At 45.9% G+C, this 13,552-nt stretch overlaps 1 protein-coding gene across 2 annotated transcripts in view; it reads left to right on the top strand.

Moving 5' to 3' along the window:
- The window catches only part of LOC106589555 (inactive rhomboid protein 1-like), a 53,075-nt gene that overhangs the window by 22,696 nt on the left and 16,827 nt on the right, over positions 1-13,552 (top strand). The window contains exons 3-5 of one of the 2 annotated variants that reach the window (XM_014179679.2): positions 1,652-1,791; positions 12,087-12,324; positions 12,797-13,003. In XM_014179679.2, coding sequence (XP_014035154.1) covers positions 1,652-1,791; positions 12,087-12,324; positions 12,797-13,003 — 585 coding nt within the window. Of the gene's footprint in view, positions 1-1,651; positions 1,792-3,809; positions 4,651-12,086; positions 12,325-12,796; positions 13,004-13,552 lie in introns of those variants that run through there. The other variant, XM_014179680.2, reaches the window with a different exon arrangement.

Below are 13,552 nucleotides of genomic sequence, written 5' to 3'. Positions count from 1 at the left end.
CTAACCCTAACTCCTAACCCTAACTCCTAACCCTAACTCCTAACCCTAACCCCTAACCCCTAACCCCTAACTCCTAACCCTAACCCCTAACCCTAACTCCTAACCCTAACCCTAACTCCTAACCCCAACCCTAACCCTAACTCCTAACCCTAACTCCTAACCCCTAACCCCTAACCCTAACTCCTAACCCTAACCTACCCTAACCCCTAACTCCTAACCCTAACCCCTAACCCTAACCCTAACCCCTAACCCTAACCCCTAACCCCTAACTCCTAACCCTAACCCTAACTCATAACCCTAACCCCTAACCTAACTCCTAACCCCTAACCCTAACTCATAATCCTAACCCCTAACCCTAACTCATAACCCTAACCCCTAACCCTAACCCCTAACCCTAACTCCTAACCCTAACCCTAACTCCTAACCCTAACTCCTAACCCTAACTCATAACCCTAACCCCTAACTCCCTAACCCTAACCCTAACCCTAACTCCTAACCCTAACCCCTAACCCTAACTCCTAACCCTAACCCCTAACTCCTAACCCTAACCCCTAACTCCTAACCCTAACCCCTAACTCATAACCCTAACCCCTAACCCTAACTCCTAACCCCTAACTCATAACTCATAACCCTAACTCATAACCCTAACCCCTAACCCTAACTCCTAACCCTAACCCCTAGCTCCTAACCCTAACCCCTAACCCTAACTCATAACCCTAACTCCTAACCTTAACCCCTAACCCTAACTCCTAACCCTAACCCCTAACCCTAAACCCTAACTCCTAACCCTAACCCCTAGCTCCTAACCCTAACCCCTAACCCTAACTCATAACCCTAACCCCTAACCCTAACTCCTAACCCTAACCCTACCTAACCCTAACCCTAACTCCTAACCCTAACCCTAAACCCTAACTCCTAACCCTAACTCCTAGCCTAACCCCTAACCCTAGCCTACCTAACCCTAACTCCTAACCCTAACCCCTAACCCTAAACCCTAACTCCTAACCCTAACCCCTAGCTCCTAACCCTAACCTCCTAACCCTAACCCTAACCCTAACTCCTACCTACCTACCTAACCCTAACTCCTAACCCTAACCCCTAACCCTAACCCTAACCCTAACTCCTAACCCTAACTCCTAACCCTAACCCCTAACCCTAACCCTAACCCCTAACCCTAACTCCTAACCCTAACCCCTAACCCTAAACCCTAACTCCTAACCCTAATTGTAACCCAAAACCTAAGCCTAAAAAAGCCTTTTTCCTTGTGGGGACCAGTAAAATGTTTTCCTTGTTTTACTATCCTCAGGTCCCCACAAGGAAAGTAAAACCAAACCACACTTATGCACGCACACACACACACACACGCACGCACGCACGCACGCGCACGCACGCACGCACGCACGCACACACACACACACACACACACACACCCCCCAGATACAATGCAACTGGATAGACACTCAACACACACACTTATACAGGTAGAACACACACCCCACACACATTCAAACATACATGTACAGTTGCTGTAATCTGGCCTACACACAGGTTCAATACAGACTCAATACAAGCGTACAGTAGAGACCAGCTACAGTAAGTCCACTCAGCTATTGAGGTGCAATGTCTTGTTGTTGTCTGGTGTGTGTCGCAGCCAGTGAAGAGGCAGGGGTTCCCGCGCAGTGAGAGCATGCCTGGCGAGAACATACAATCAGGCATCGCAACCTTTGACCCCAGCAACTATCTCCAACCCCCCTTGCAGCGCCAGCCCTCCATCACAGAGACCATCAAGAGGTGAGACCACACACACACACACACACAAACGTGTATCACACACCATACCTTCCACTCTCCTTGCTTCTGCATTCCCTGAATAGCTTTTCTTAATAACACTAACTTTTACTAACTGACTCTTACTCTTTTCCAGCTGATCTGAACTTATACTCTTTTCATTTCTCTTTTTACTCCTGTCCTTTATTTCCCACTCTCTCTCCTTTCTCCTGGTGTCTCTTCCTTCTCCTTCCCCATCGGCCTACCTACCTCCACCGGCTTTCCCCGGTCTGGTGTGTGTGTGTGTGTGTAGTGAGAAGAGGGTGCATTTCAAGCGGGTCAACACGGTCCCTCCTAAGGGCCAGAGGGGCCCCCGACGGGTGTCTGTGCTGCGCAGGCGCTCCTGTGTCCCCAAACTGGTCACCCGCCGCCGCTCGTCCATCCCCAAACAAATCATCAAGTAAGAGTGAGAGAGGAGGGGAGGGGATGAGGAGGGATATGAAGAGAGAGGATGAAAGAAGGAACAAGGGAAGAGAGAGAAGGAAAAAATTAAGAAAATGTATCAATACAACAATGTAAGAATCCCCTGAAGATATAACGCAAACTTCCAGCAATTCGCTCACCAAATCATGTGTTTAAGGATGAATCGTCAGAACAACACACAGGGACCATATCTGCTGTGTGTTATGTTTTCATGTTTTTGACTATGTTCCATGATGCATAGAGGATGCATTCACACGTTCCACCCACCACCCCTTATACACACACACACACACACTCACACACACACACACACACACACACACACACACACACACACACACACACACACACACACACACACACACACACACACACACACACACACACACACTCACACACACACACACACACACACACACACACACACACACACACACACACACACACACACACACACACACACACACACACACACACACACAATGACTCATAAAGAGTAGCTACCTGGCCTCCCACATCAAGGCCGCTGTGAATCTATCGGAGAGCCATGTAGCTGGTTTGTGTGTTCAGCTCATTGTGTGACAGTGGACCAACACCAAAGGCTACCCCTTCAAAGGCCTGCCTGAACCTTCGCATGGGAAAAGGTGGAACCACGGTGTGTGTGTGTGTGTGTGGTCCGGTTGGCTCCAGTAGAACTCTATCAATAGCATGACAGTAGCACAGTGAGTGGGCACTTGTACTGGCAGGCTAAGGCCTGTGAGAGGGACAGGAATGTCAGCAATGCTAACTTTCTATTGACAGCTATTGTCACACCTATGGAGTTATTCATAGACATGATGATACAGTATGTGACTGACTGAGTTTGAACCCCCGTGTTAGCAGTGTGTCACAAGACTGTGTTAGCCTGCTGAGCGAAAGGCATTAGTTAGCCTTTTTCACGCCTCACCCTAAGGTAGTTTCCTCATGATCATGCAAGGGGTTCATGACTTTGCAGCGTCAACCTTGTGTGCATTCTTTCTCTCTCTCCACCCCCCCTCTCTCTTCCTCACTCTCTCTCTCCTCTCTCCCTTCCTCTCTCTCTCTCTCTCCCTCTCTCTTCCTCACTCTCTCCCTCTCTCTCTCCCTCTCTCCCTCTCGCTTCCTCTCTCTCCCTCTCTCCCTCTCTCTCTCTCCCTCTCTCTTCCGTTCTCTCTCTCTCTCCCTCTCTCTTCTGTTCTCTCTCTCTCTCTCCCTCTCTCTTTCTTTCTCTCTCTCTCGATCTCTCCCTCTCTGTCTCTCTCTCTCCCTCTGTCTCTCTCGTCCTCTCTCTCTCTCTCTCTCTCTTGTTGAGACAGGTTCCACACACTCCCTCCACCGCCTGATATGTACAACCTACCTTGTTTTTTCTCTCCTTCTAATCTCTCTCTTCCTGGGAAGTGCTGGTATGTTAGTGGGAGCGTTGGCCAATTTACACAAACTCCCCAAACGGGGGGGGGAGAGAGAGAGAGAGAGAGAGAGAGAGAGAGGAGGGGTTAATAGAAAGAGAGGGCTGAGAGAGAGAGAGAGAGAGAGAGAGGTCAAGAAAAAAGAGGGAGAGGCATGTAGAACTAAGTGTGTTAGGGAGGTGGGAACAGAGATTCACAGTGAGCAGATATGTAGATCCGTTGTCCATTCCCACTGAGGATCAGGCAGCTAGAGAGAGAGGATTCATGGAGATACAGGAGGAAAGATTTCACAACCTCAAGTTCAGAGAGACAATCTTCTGTTGAATTAAAAGGTGTCCTGGAGAGAGAAGACAGATACTGGAGAGAGAAGACCGTTTTGAGGAAAACTGGATACTCAATACTTCCAAGCACAGTAGACGCATCACAGATCATAGCCTGGAGGTTATGGAACTGAAGAGAGCAAATCCCTGTAATAGATACAGAATAGAATATCACACTGCGTCAAGTTTGTCTCAAGTTCAGAGAGCAAATCTTCTGTTGAATTAAAAGTCTGTTGGATTCTATTTCCAAGCACAGTAGACGGATCACAGTGCTGCAGGAGAAAGACAAATATATCGGAGTTCCACTGGAGGTCAGCCAGCTTCTAGACGACACGTTCTCCTAGTGTGATCATCTGGCCTGAGGAACATCAACTTTGCCAGGCCGTTTGATTGACCCTCTCTCTGGGAAGAACATACTACTGAATGGAAGTACATTTCACATCAGCACAGAGTGGATGTATAGCAGCTCTCAGCCTCAACTGACCTTCAATTATTCTCACCAGCTGTGAACCAGAGGGGGACGTGGGGTCAGACGTTGGACAGGGGTTAGGGGTGAGACCAGGACATTATGTGGTTGTGGCTCCAGGCTGCTGTAGCTCTGTGTGAGCCAGAGGCATGACCCTACCTGCTTCCTGGGACTGGGATGGACTGGACAGGTAAGAGGATTTGGGGGGGCAACATGGGAATGCCTGGACAGGAGGACTAGATGGAAGAATGGGGAGAGGTGCGTTAGTTTGTTGGAGAGGGGAGACACAGGAGGGGGACAGCGGGGGAAAGGGATGTGCAGGACAGGTAAGACAGTGTGGGACTGGTTAGAGGAACATGTGGGAAACAGGAGGGAGGGAAGGAGTCGGGGAACAGGAAAGAAGAGAGGGAGCGAGAGGGAGGGAGGGAGGGAGGGAGGGAGGGAGGGAGGGAGAGGAAGGAAAGAAGAGGGGAGGGGAGATTAGAGGAGAGGATTTCCAGCTTTGCAGGGATCACTGACAGTATTTTACAAAGGAACCGTTTATCTTTAGATTTTTCATAGTTGAGGGATGCTTGTTTCTACAATGTTAGGTGCTCCAAAGTGACCCAAATGTAATAGAACAAGGGAAATAGAACATGCACAGATCAGTGTGGCATAAATAAGGATGTTCCACCCTCACTAAATGTCTCCCCAAACTACACATGACCTTTGTCTGTATGCTTCTGGCTCCACTGGCAATAGCTGTTAGGATCTCTGTCGGTCTCAGAATGATTGGAGAAAGTGGTAGCATCGGCTATCCTTATAGGGCTCTACTTTCTGTTGGCATCTTTGTCTTTCTTTGAGTGGCAGATTTATTGCTTTGTGTGTGAATAGTCAGCTAAGCTTCCCAATCAGAGGTAGATAATGATTGTGAATAAAATGGTACACTGTGTGCACCAACCCTACCTTTAGGATATCAAAAAGCCTATTGATGTAGGGTGATGTACTTTCAATCGTTGTCGCTTGGCAGACTGGTGTACTCATGAACCAGTTGTTGTGTTATTTAGTTTGGGTGTGACTGTGACACGCACACACATCCGCACACAATCACACACATTCAAATGCAGACACGCAAGCGTGCACACCAGAGTTTCCGTTAGCCGGTAATAGCCAGCTTTTGGCATATAAAAAATAGAAAAGCTGTTAAGTAAAATTGCCGCCGGCCAATTGTCAGGGGGAAGAAGAAAAAATCCCATTGCGAAATAATTCCTTTTAGCCTATTCATTTATGCAAATACCAGTTGATGGAAATACATTTGACTGGTCTATTGGTAGATTTGCATAATTTTGTGGAATTAAATTTGTGCGTGTGAAGGCTACAGTATATTTGTTATGTATCTTATTTACACTACATGGCCTAAAGTATGTGGACACCTGAACACCTCCTTCCAAAATCATGGGCATTAATATGGAGTTGGTCCCCCCTTTGCTGCTATAACAGCCTCCACTCTTCTAGGAAGGCTGTCCACTAGATGTTGGTACATTGCTGCAGGGACTTGCTTCCATTTAGCCATGAGCATTAGTGAGGTCGGGTACTGGTGTTTGGTGATTAGGCCTGGCTCACAGTTGGTGTTCCGATTCATCCCAAAGGTGTTTGATGGGGTTGAGGTCAGGGCTCTGTACAGGCCAGTCAAGTTCTTCCACGCCGATCTCGACAAACCATTTCCTTATGGACCTCGCTTTGTGCACAGGGGCATTGTCATGCTGAAACAAAAGGGCCTTCCCCAAACTGTTGCCACAAAGTTGGAAGCACAGAATTGTTTAAAATGTCATTGTATGCTGTAGCGTTAAAGTTTCCCTTCACTGGAACTAAGGGGCCTAGCCCCTCATGAAAAACTGTCCCAGACCATTATTCGTCGTACACCAAACTTTACAGTTGACTATGCATTCGGGCAGGTAGTGTTCTCCTGGCATCCGCCAAACCCAGATTCCTCCGTCGGCTTGCCAGATGGTGAAGCGTGATTCATCACTCCAGAAAATGCCTGGAAACCATGTGTTTGATGTAATTGATACCATTCCACCTATTCCGCTCCAGCCATTACCATGAGCCTGTCCTCCCCAATTAAGGTGCCACCAACCTCCTGTGTTGCACATGGTGATCTTAGGCTTGTGTGTGGCTGCTCGGCCATGGATGCCCATTTTATGAAGCTCCCGACGAACAGTTCTTGTGCTGACGTTGCTTCCAGAGGCAGTTTGGAACTTGGTAGTGAGTGTTCAAGGACAAGCGATTTTTACGTGCTACGTGCTTCAGAACTCGGCGATCCCGTTCTGTGAGCTTGTGTGGTCTACCACTTCGTGGTTGAGGCATTGTTGCTCCTAGATGTTTCCACTTCACAATAACAGCACTTACAGTTGACCATGGAAGCTCTGGCTTTGACAGTGCCACGTTGAAAGTCACTGAGCTCTTTAGTATGGGCCGTTCTACTGTCAATGTTTAGCTATGGAGATTGCATGGCTGTATGCTCGATTTTATACACCTGTCAGCAACGGGTGTGGCTGAAATAGCCTAATCCACTAATTTGAAGGGGTGTCCACATACTTTTGTATATCTAGTGTATCACACCATACAGCATACAGATACAGAGCATTTGAGCAGGAAATCTGTTAGACAGTGCAAGAGCTGCTGCTGCAGGACCTCAAACGGCAACTGAAGGTAGGCTTCATCAGCGCGCCACACACCAATGAGCTGGAGGCAGTAGGCTATGCATTTTGAAAACGTAATTATTTGAAACCTGAACATTTTAATAGATCTTATGAGGCATGTCTTACCTTGCTTCAAAGTAGCGTATTATATCTCCTCTCTTCATACATTTCTAATGGATATTTTCATCTCGGTCACATGAAACCACTTGCATGTGCAGCACCCTTTTGATAACAGTGTTCATTATGGAATGAACATTCACACGTAGCCTACTGCCTTGTGCGCAATGCTATGAAGAAATAATAGTTTATCAACATTTTAAGCTAAACATTCTGATCTGTTGCATCAGACTCATTGCTTAATTTTGTTATGTAGCCTAGGCCTACTGGTTGTATGAATTTGGGATCTATGTCCCACAACTGTCCCAGACTGTTTGGAATAGGCTATTCCTCGACAAGTTGACCAATAGAATAGGTTTTTAAAAAAAAATCTTTGGGGGATAGTAGATTGACATAGGCTAGTGACTTTTCTGTTCGTAACACATCTTGTTGACTGAGGAAAAGTAAATGTGGCCAGTTATTCTTACATCTTCAAAGTGCACATCAGAATTCGGTAAGAAGCACCTCACATTGTTTCATCCTGGACTTACATGTTCTGCTAATATGAATTACCATCATCTAAATGTGATTTCTGTCATTCTGAGCACCGTGGGTGGACGCCCTAATCAGGTTACGAACCCAAGGTCTGGCAGATTTCTCAAATGTCCGGTAAATAAAAATGTTTGCCCGGTCAACTGACCGGCGCCACATTTTCCTAACGGAAACCCTGGTGCATACACACACACGCACACACTAGGTTTGTAGCCTAGTGAATCAAGGTGTTTATTTTCCTAGAAACAACCTTCTACAGAGTAAATGAGTCTTCCCAGAACCTCATCTCACAGAGTGTGTTTAACTGTAAAGATGGACTGCATGTGTCACTATGTTTTCTTCTTCTGTGGTGTTTACATATCCTGATACCCTGAGAGCCTCTCTCTGTCAATCACCACCACTCAGTCTACCCCACCCCCCCTCCCCCAACCCTCCTAAACCCTCTCAACCACCATTCCCTCTAAGCTGCGCATGTGCACGGGACTGCCGTGCAGCTTAGAGGGACTGCCACGCAGAAGAAATATCAGCCTGCGCAGAGAAGTAAGAGATTGAACTTCACTCAACTTTCTACAGTTTTCTCCTTTAGTTAACACTATCAATGTTTCTCTTTACTGTGGGAATTGTGATCGAATCAACGCAATATTAGCCACTTTCAATGCAACATACCGAAACAAAACTAATTATGCAAGACTTAGTATACAATACTAACTATGCAAGAGATTTTTTTTTTTTGGCAGAACGCATCGGAGTAGGATTCTATTGCATTGACAGGCAGGACTCAGGCCTGTACTCTACACAGACCAGTGCGCCATAACCAATCAAAGCTGCAGTAGGTCTATATGCAAATCGACCATTACCGTATTTGGATCTGTGCCATTCACTTTGAACTGGACTGTTTTTACAGCATGAGCAGTCATGAGTAGATTGTTTGAGATCAAAGCGAGAGCTGCATGTAACCACGTGTGCACATTTGTTCATATCCTTTGCTAGTTACTGAGTTATTAGCCCAGTTATAGATAATTTGTAGTCAGCAATGGGGGAGTGGGGTTTTTTTTGTCTTAAAGTGGCAGTGTTGTATTTTGAGACAGGATTGAATAAGCTAAGAAGCCAATAGCTAGCCAATAATGATGCATTTTATTTTGTAGAGTGGTTTCTTGCATCAAACAACACAACAACATTTTCAGTCAATTCCTTGTCTGAAGGACAAGTGGGATAAACAGGTTAATGTCATGCTCTGCATGTAGGCCTACATTGAACACCACACATTGGCTGCTACTGTAGGCTGAATGATATAACAGCTATTTCCATGTTAAAATGTTATGGGATGCATTTTCTCCATTGTGTTTTTGATGGTACGCCACTCTGGCAGGCCTACATTATGATCAAACAGCCACAGTAGCCTACTTGACCACTGTTCAATTGTAATTTAAAGCGGGGAAAGCCTCAGCGTTCACAGTAAACGCGCGCAGGAAGTTGCACAGAATCTTCACAATATTCAAGTTTGCGCTCAGCAGACCTGACATTTGCTCAGTGCCTAAAAGAATTTGAGGGAACATTGCTCCCAACCTAAACCTGTGACCCCTCTTAAAACATTACTCCCTCCTGGGAGGAATCTCCCTCCCTCTCTCCCCTGACGGTGCGGTGCGCAGCCTTAAAAGGCTTCCCCAGCTGGCTGGTTTCTCTCTAATGATGGAGACTGTGTTATTACTGAATGTCCTCTACTGTAAACACTCCTCTACCCTCTGACCCGCATCCTTCACAGAACACTTCTTCTCCTGATTTACACACTCTGAGACACTCCTGCATATACAGAGGGTCACTAGGGGAAGACATACACATGCAGTGTAATGCACACACATACTAATACTAATGCATACACTCACACACGCACACACACTCGCTCACACACACTAATACTAATACAGACACTCTCACACACACACACACACACACACACACACACACACACACACACACACACACACACACACACTAATACTAATGCATACACTCACACACACACAAACACACTCACACTAATACTAATGCATACACTCACACACGCACAAACACACTCATAGTAAGACTAATGCATACACTCACACACGCACAAACACACTCACACTAATACTAATGCATACACTCACACACGCACACACACACACACTCACTCACACACACACACACTAATACTAATGCATACACAAACACACACACTAATACTAATACACACACTCACACTAACACAGACACTACTAATACAGACACTCACACTAACACAGACACTACTAATACAGACACACACTAATACAGACACTACTAATACAGACACTATTAATACACACACTCACACTAACACAGACACTACTAATACAGACACTCACACTAACACAGACACTACTAATACAGACACACACTAATACAGACACTACTAATACAGACGCTATTAATACACACACTCACACTAACACAGACACTACTAATACAGACACTCACACTAACACAGACACTACTAATACAGACACTCACACTAATACAGACACTACTAATACAGACACTCACACTAATACGGACACTACAAATAGACACACTACTAATACAGACACACACTAAAACAGACACTCTGTCACGTCTGATTTGGACTGGCGGATAGGCGGAATCAAATGCAGGAGACAGAGGTGCTGGAGATGAGTGTCTTTTAATAAACCTGACACACACAAACGCCGAAAAGCACAGGGCGCTATACAAAGTTCACGTATTTTTAACTGCGCCCATAAAACACAAAATATAATTCCAAGGCACAAAAAGGCAAGGAGCGCAGCCCGGTAAATCCCTCGACAAAACTGTCGGTAACACAACGTGGACAATAAACAATCCCGCACAAAATCCCAACTGAAAACACACATTAAATAAGCCCCCCACTAATGACATACACAAAACAGGTGCGGAACAGACAGACAAAACTAAAAGACACAGAAACAACGATCGGTGGCAGCTAATAGGCCGGCGACGACGACCGCCGAGCGCCGCCCGACCAAGGAGGGGCGCCACTATCGTTGGATCCTGTGACACACTCACACTAATACAGACACTACTAATACAGACACTACTAATACAGACACTACTAATATAGACACTACTAATACAGACACTCACACTAATACAGACACTACTAATACAGACACTACTAATATAGACACTACTAATACAGACACTCACACTAATACAGACACTACTAATACAGACACTCACACTAATACAGACACTACTAATACAGACACTACTAATATAGACACTACTAATACAGACACTCACACTAATACAGACACTACTAATACAGTTACTCACACTAATACAGACACTATTAATACAGACACTCACACTAATACAGACACTACTAATACAGACACTCACACTAATACAGACACTACTAATACAGACACTACTAATACAGACACTCACACTAATACAGACACTACTAATACAGACACTACTAATACAGACACTCACACTAATACAGACACTCACACTAATACAGACACTACTAATACAGACACTACTAATACAGACACTACTAATACAGACACTCACACTAATACAGACACTACTAATACAGACACTACTAATGCATATATCCACTAAAAGAGGAAAGAGGGCTTATCTGTAGACTTTATTCTCCCAGGTCCTTTTTGTCACTGGGTTTGATGTGTATGTGCATGTGTGTGTGTGTGTGTGTGTGCTTGCATTGGGGCTGTATTGTGTGTGTCTGAGCATGTTTTTGTGTGAGTGGCAAGTCATTGGTACAGTAAGGCACCTATTTTGCAACTGGAGTTGACTTCCACTTTGTGTGAGTGGAAGTGATGTAATCCTGCTGTGCTCTGTCATTGTTTGACTGAGTGGTGACGCACAACACTAATGCCCTGGCCCGGTCAGTCGCTCCAAATATCTCAGGCTTTACACTGGGGTTTGAAATGGTGGAGCTGAGGAGAGGGGAGTAGGGGAACACACTCACATGGTGACATCAAATGGCCACACTCCATATACAAATAAACTACAAACCCACTGCATTGCCTGGGCTGTTTAATCTATGTTATTGTAATCTGTTTCTGTCTTTTCTGTGCACTCTCTGCAAAGAAAAGAGCCCACACTCAACCTGAATACTGCCTCGTAGACGGAGTGTTTGTTTCGTGCCATTTCTCTTTGAATTAAATTGGAACTTTTTCTACCAACTATTACTACCAAGTACATGAATGAACTGAGGTTCACCCTGACCTAATCTCCGTCTCTGTCCCCTCAGGGGCACGGCAGACTGGTTCGGGGTCAGTAAGGAAAACGACAGCACCCAGCGATGGAGGAGGAAGAGCCTGCAGCACTGCAACCTGCGTTACGGCCGCCTCAAGGCCCAGGTGATGAGGGAGATGGAGCTGTCCAGCCAGGACAACCTGTCCCTGACCAGCACTGAGACCCCGCCACCCCTCTACCTCCCCCCACACCACCATCACTACCACCCCCACCACCCCTATGCCATGCAGCGGGTAGGGCAGAGCCGCCCACAGACACACAATACATTCATAGACTCTCTTTTTATCTCTCTCTTTTCTCTTTCTCTGTCTCTTGCCATACATATGTGCATATGTCATGTGTTGTGTTGTGTTTCTTTACCCAATATCAATCCTATGTCTCTCCCTTGGGAACAATGACGTTATTCAATACAATTCAAAATAGATATCAGAATTGATATTTTGCTTGTTTGGGGTGTTTGTTTCTGTGATGTAAGCTGATGAGCGTATTAATACATGGAGTAATGCAACTATTAGAGGTCCATCACTATGGTAACCTGTGTATTGATATGACCGTGAACTTGACCTGTCATGTAGCCTCTTAGCAGAGCCCTATTGTTGTGACTATTCAAGTGAGTTCACCACCAAATAACCTAAAAGGATATACTTGGCTCCGTGGCGTTTACAATCCCATGGGACATTACAGCTTCTGCCTCTGTGTGTGTAGATTGTGGACCCCCTGGCACGGGGCCGTGCATTCCGCATGGTGGAGGAGGTAGATGGTTACAGCGTACCCCAGACCCCCATCACCCCTGGTGCCGCCTCTCTCTGCTCCTTTTCCAGCTCGCGCTCCGCACTCAACAGGTTACCGCGGCGACGCAAGCGAGAGTCGGTCGCCGTCATGAGCTTCAAGGCTGCCGCAGCGCTGGTTAAGGTGTGTGTCGCACAGACATCGTCAGACGTGAGGATCAGAGTGTGTGTGTGTGTGTGTGTGTGTGTGTGTGTGTGTGTGTGTGTGTGTGTGTGTGTGTGTGTGTGCAGGGAGCAGATGTGTTTCCTCATCTTTACCACTGTTCTGTTGATGAATCATCCCTGATACTCCAGCAGCTGAGATAGAACAGTTCTAGTAACAGACACTGCTTTGATCTAACTAAATGCATCACTGGGAGTCACCTTGACTCATATTTACTATCTCAAGCCAGGTATGCAAACACCTTAGTCTCTGTAGTCTCAGTATCTCTGGGATGCTGTCTGTCTGATATGACTCTGGTCACTGAACAGTTTCTGCTCTGTGGTCTTTGTTAATGGTGGCACAATGAAACGCAGCTAAACACAGCAAAACCCTACTGGATTACTTTGTTTGGTCTAGGCATTGATCTCTTTACCCCAAAATGGTTATTGAGGTGGAAAAAGGGCATGCATCGAGACTTAATTTTTTTTACATTTTAGTCATTTTATCAGATGCTCTTATCCAGAGCGACTT

The sequence above is a fragment of the Salmo salar genome, chromosome ssa28 (assembly GCF_905237065.1).
Source record: "Salmo salar chromosome ssa28, Ssal_v3.1, whole genome shotgun sequence".
In the NCBI taxonomy this organism is placed as follows: domain Eukaryota; kingdom Metazoa; phylum Chordata; class Actinopteri; order Salmoniformes; family Salmonidae; genus Salmo; species Salmo salar.
This window is presented reverse-complemented; position numbering and strand designations above follow the sequence as displayed.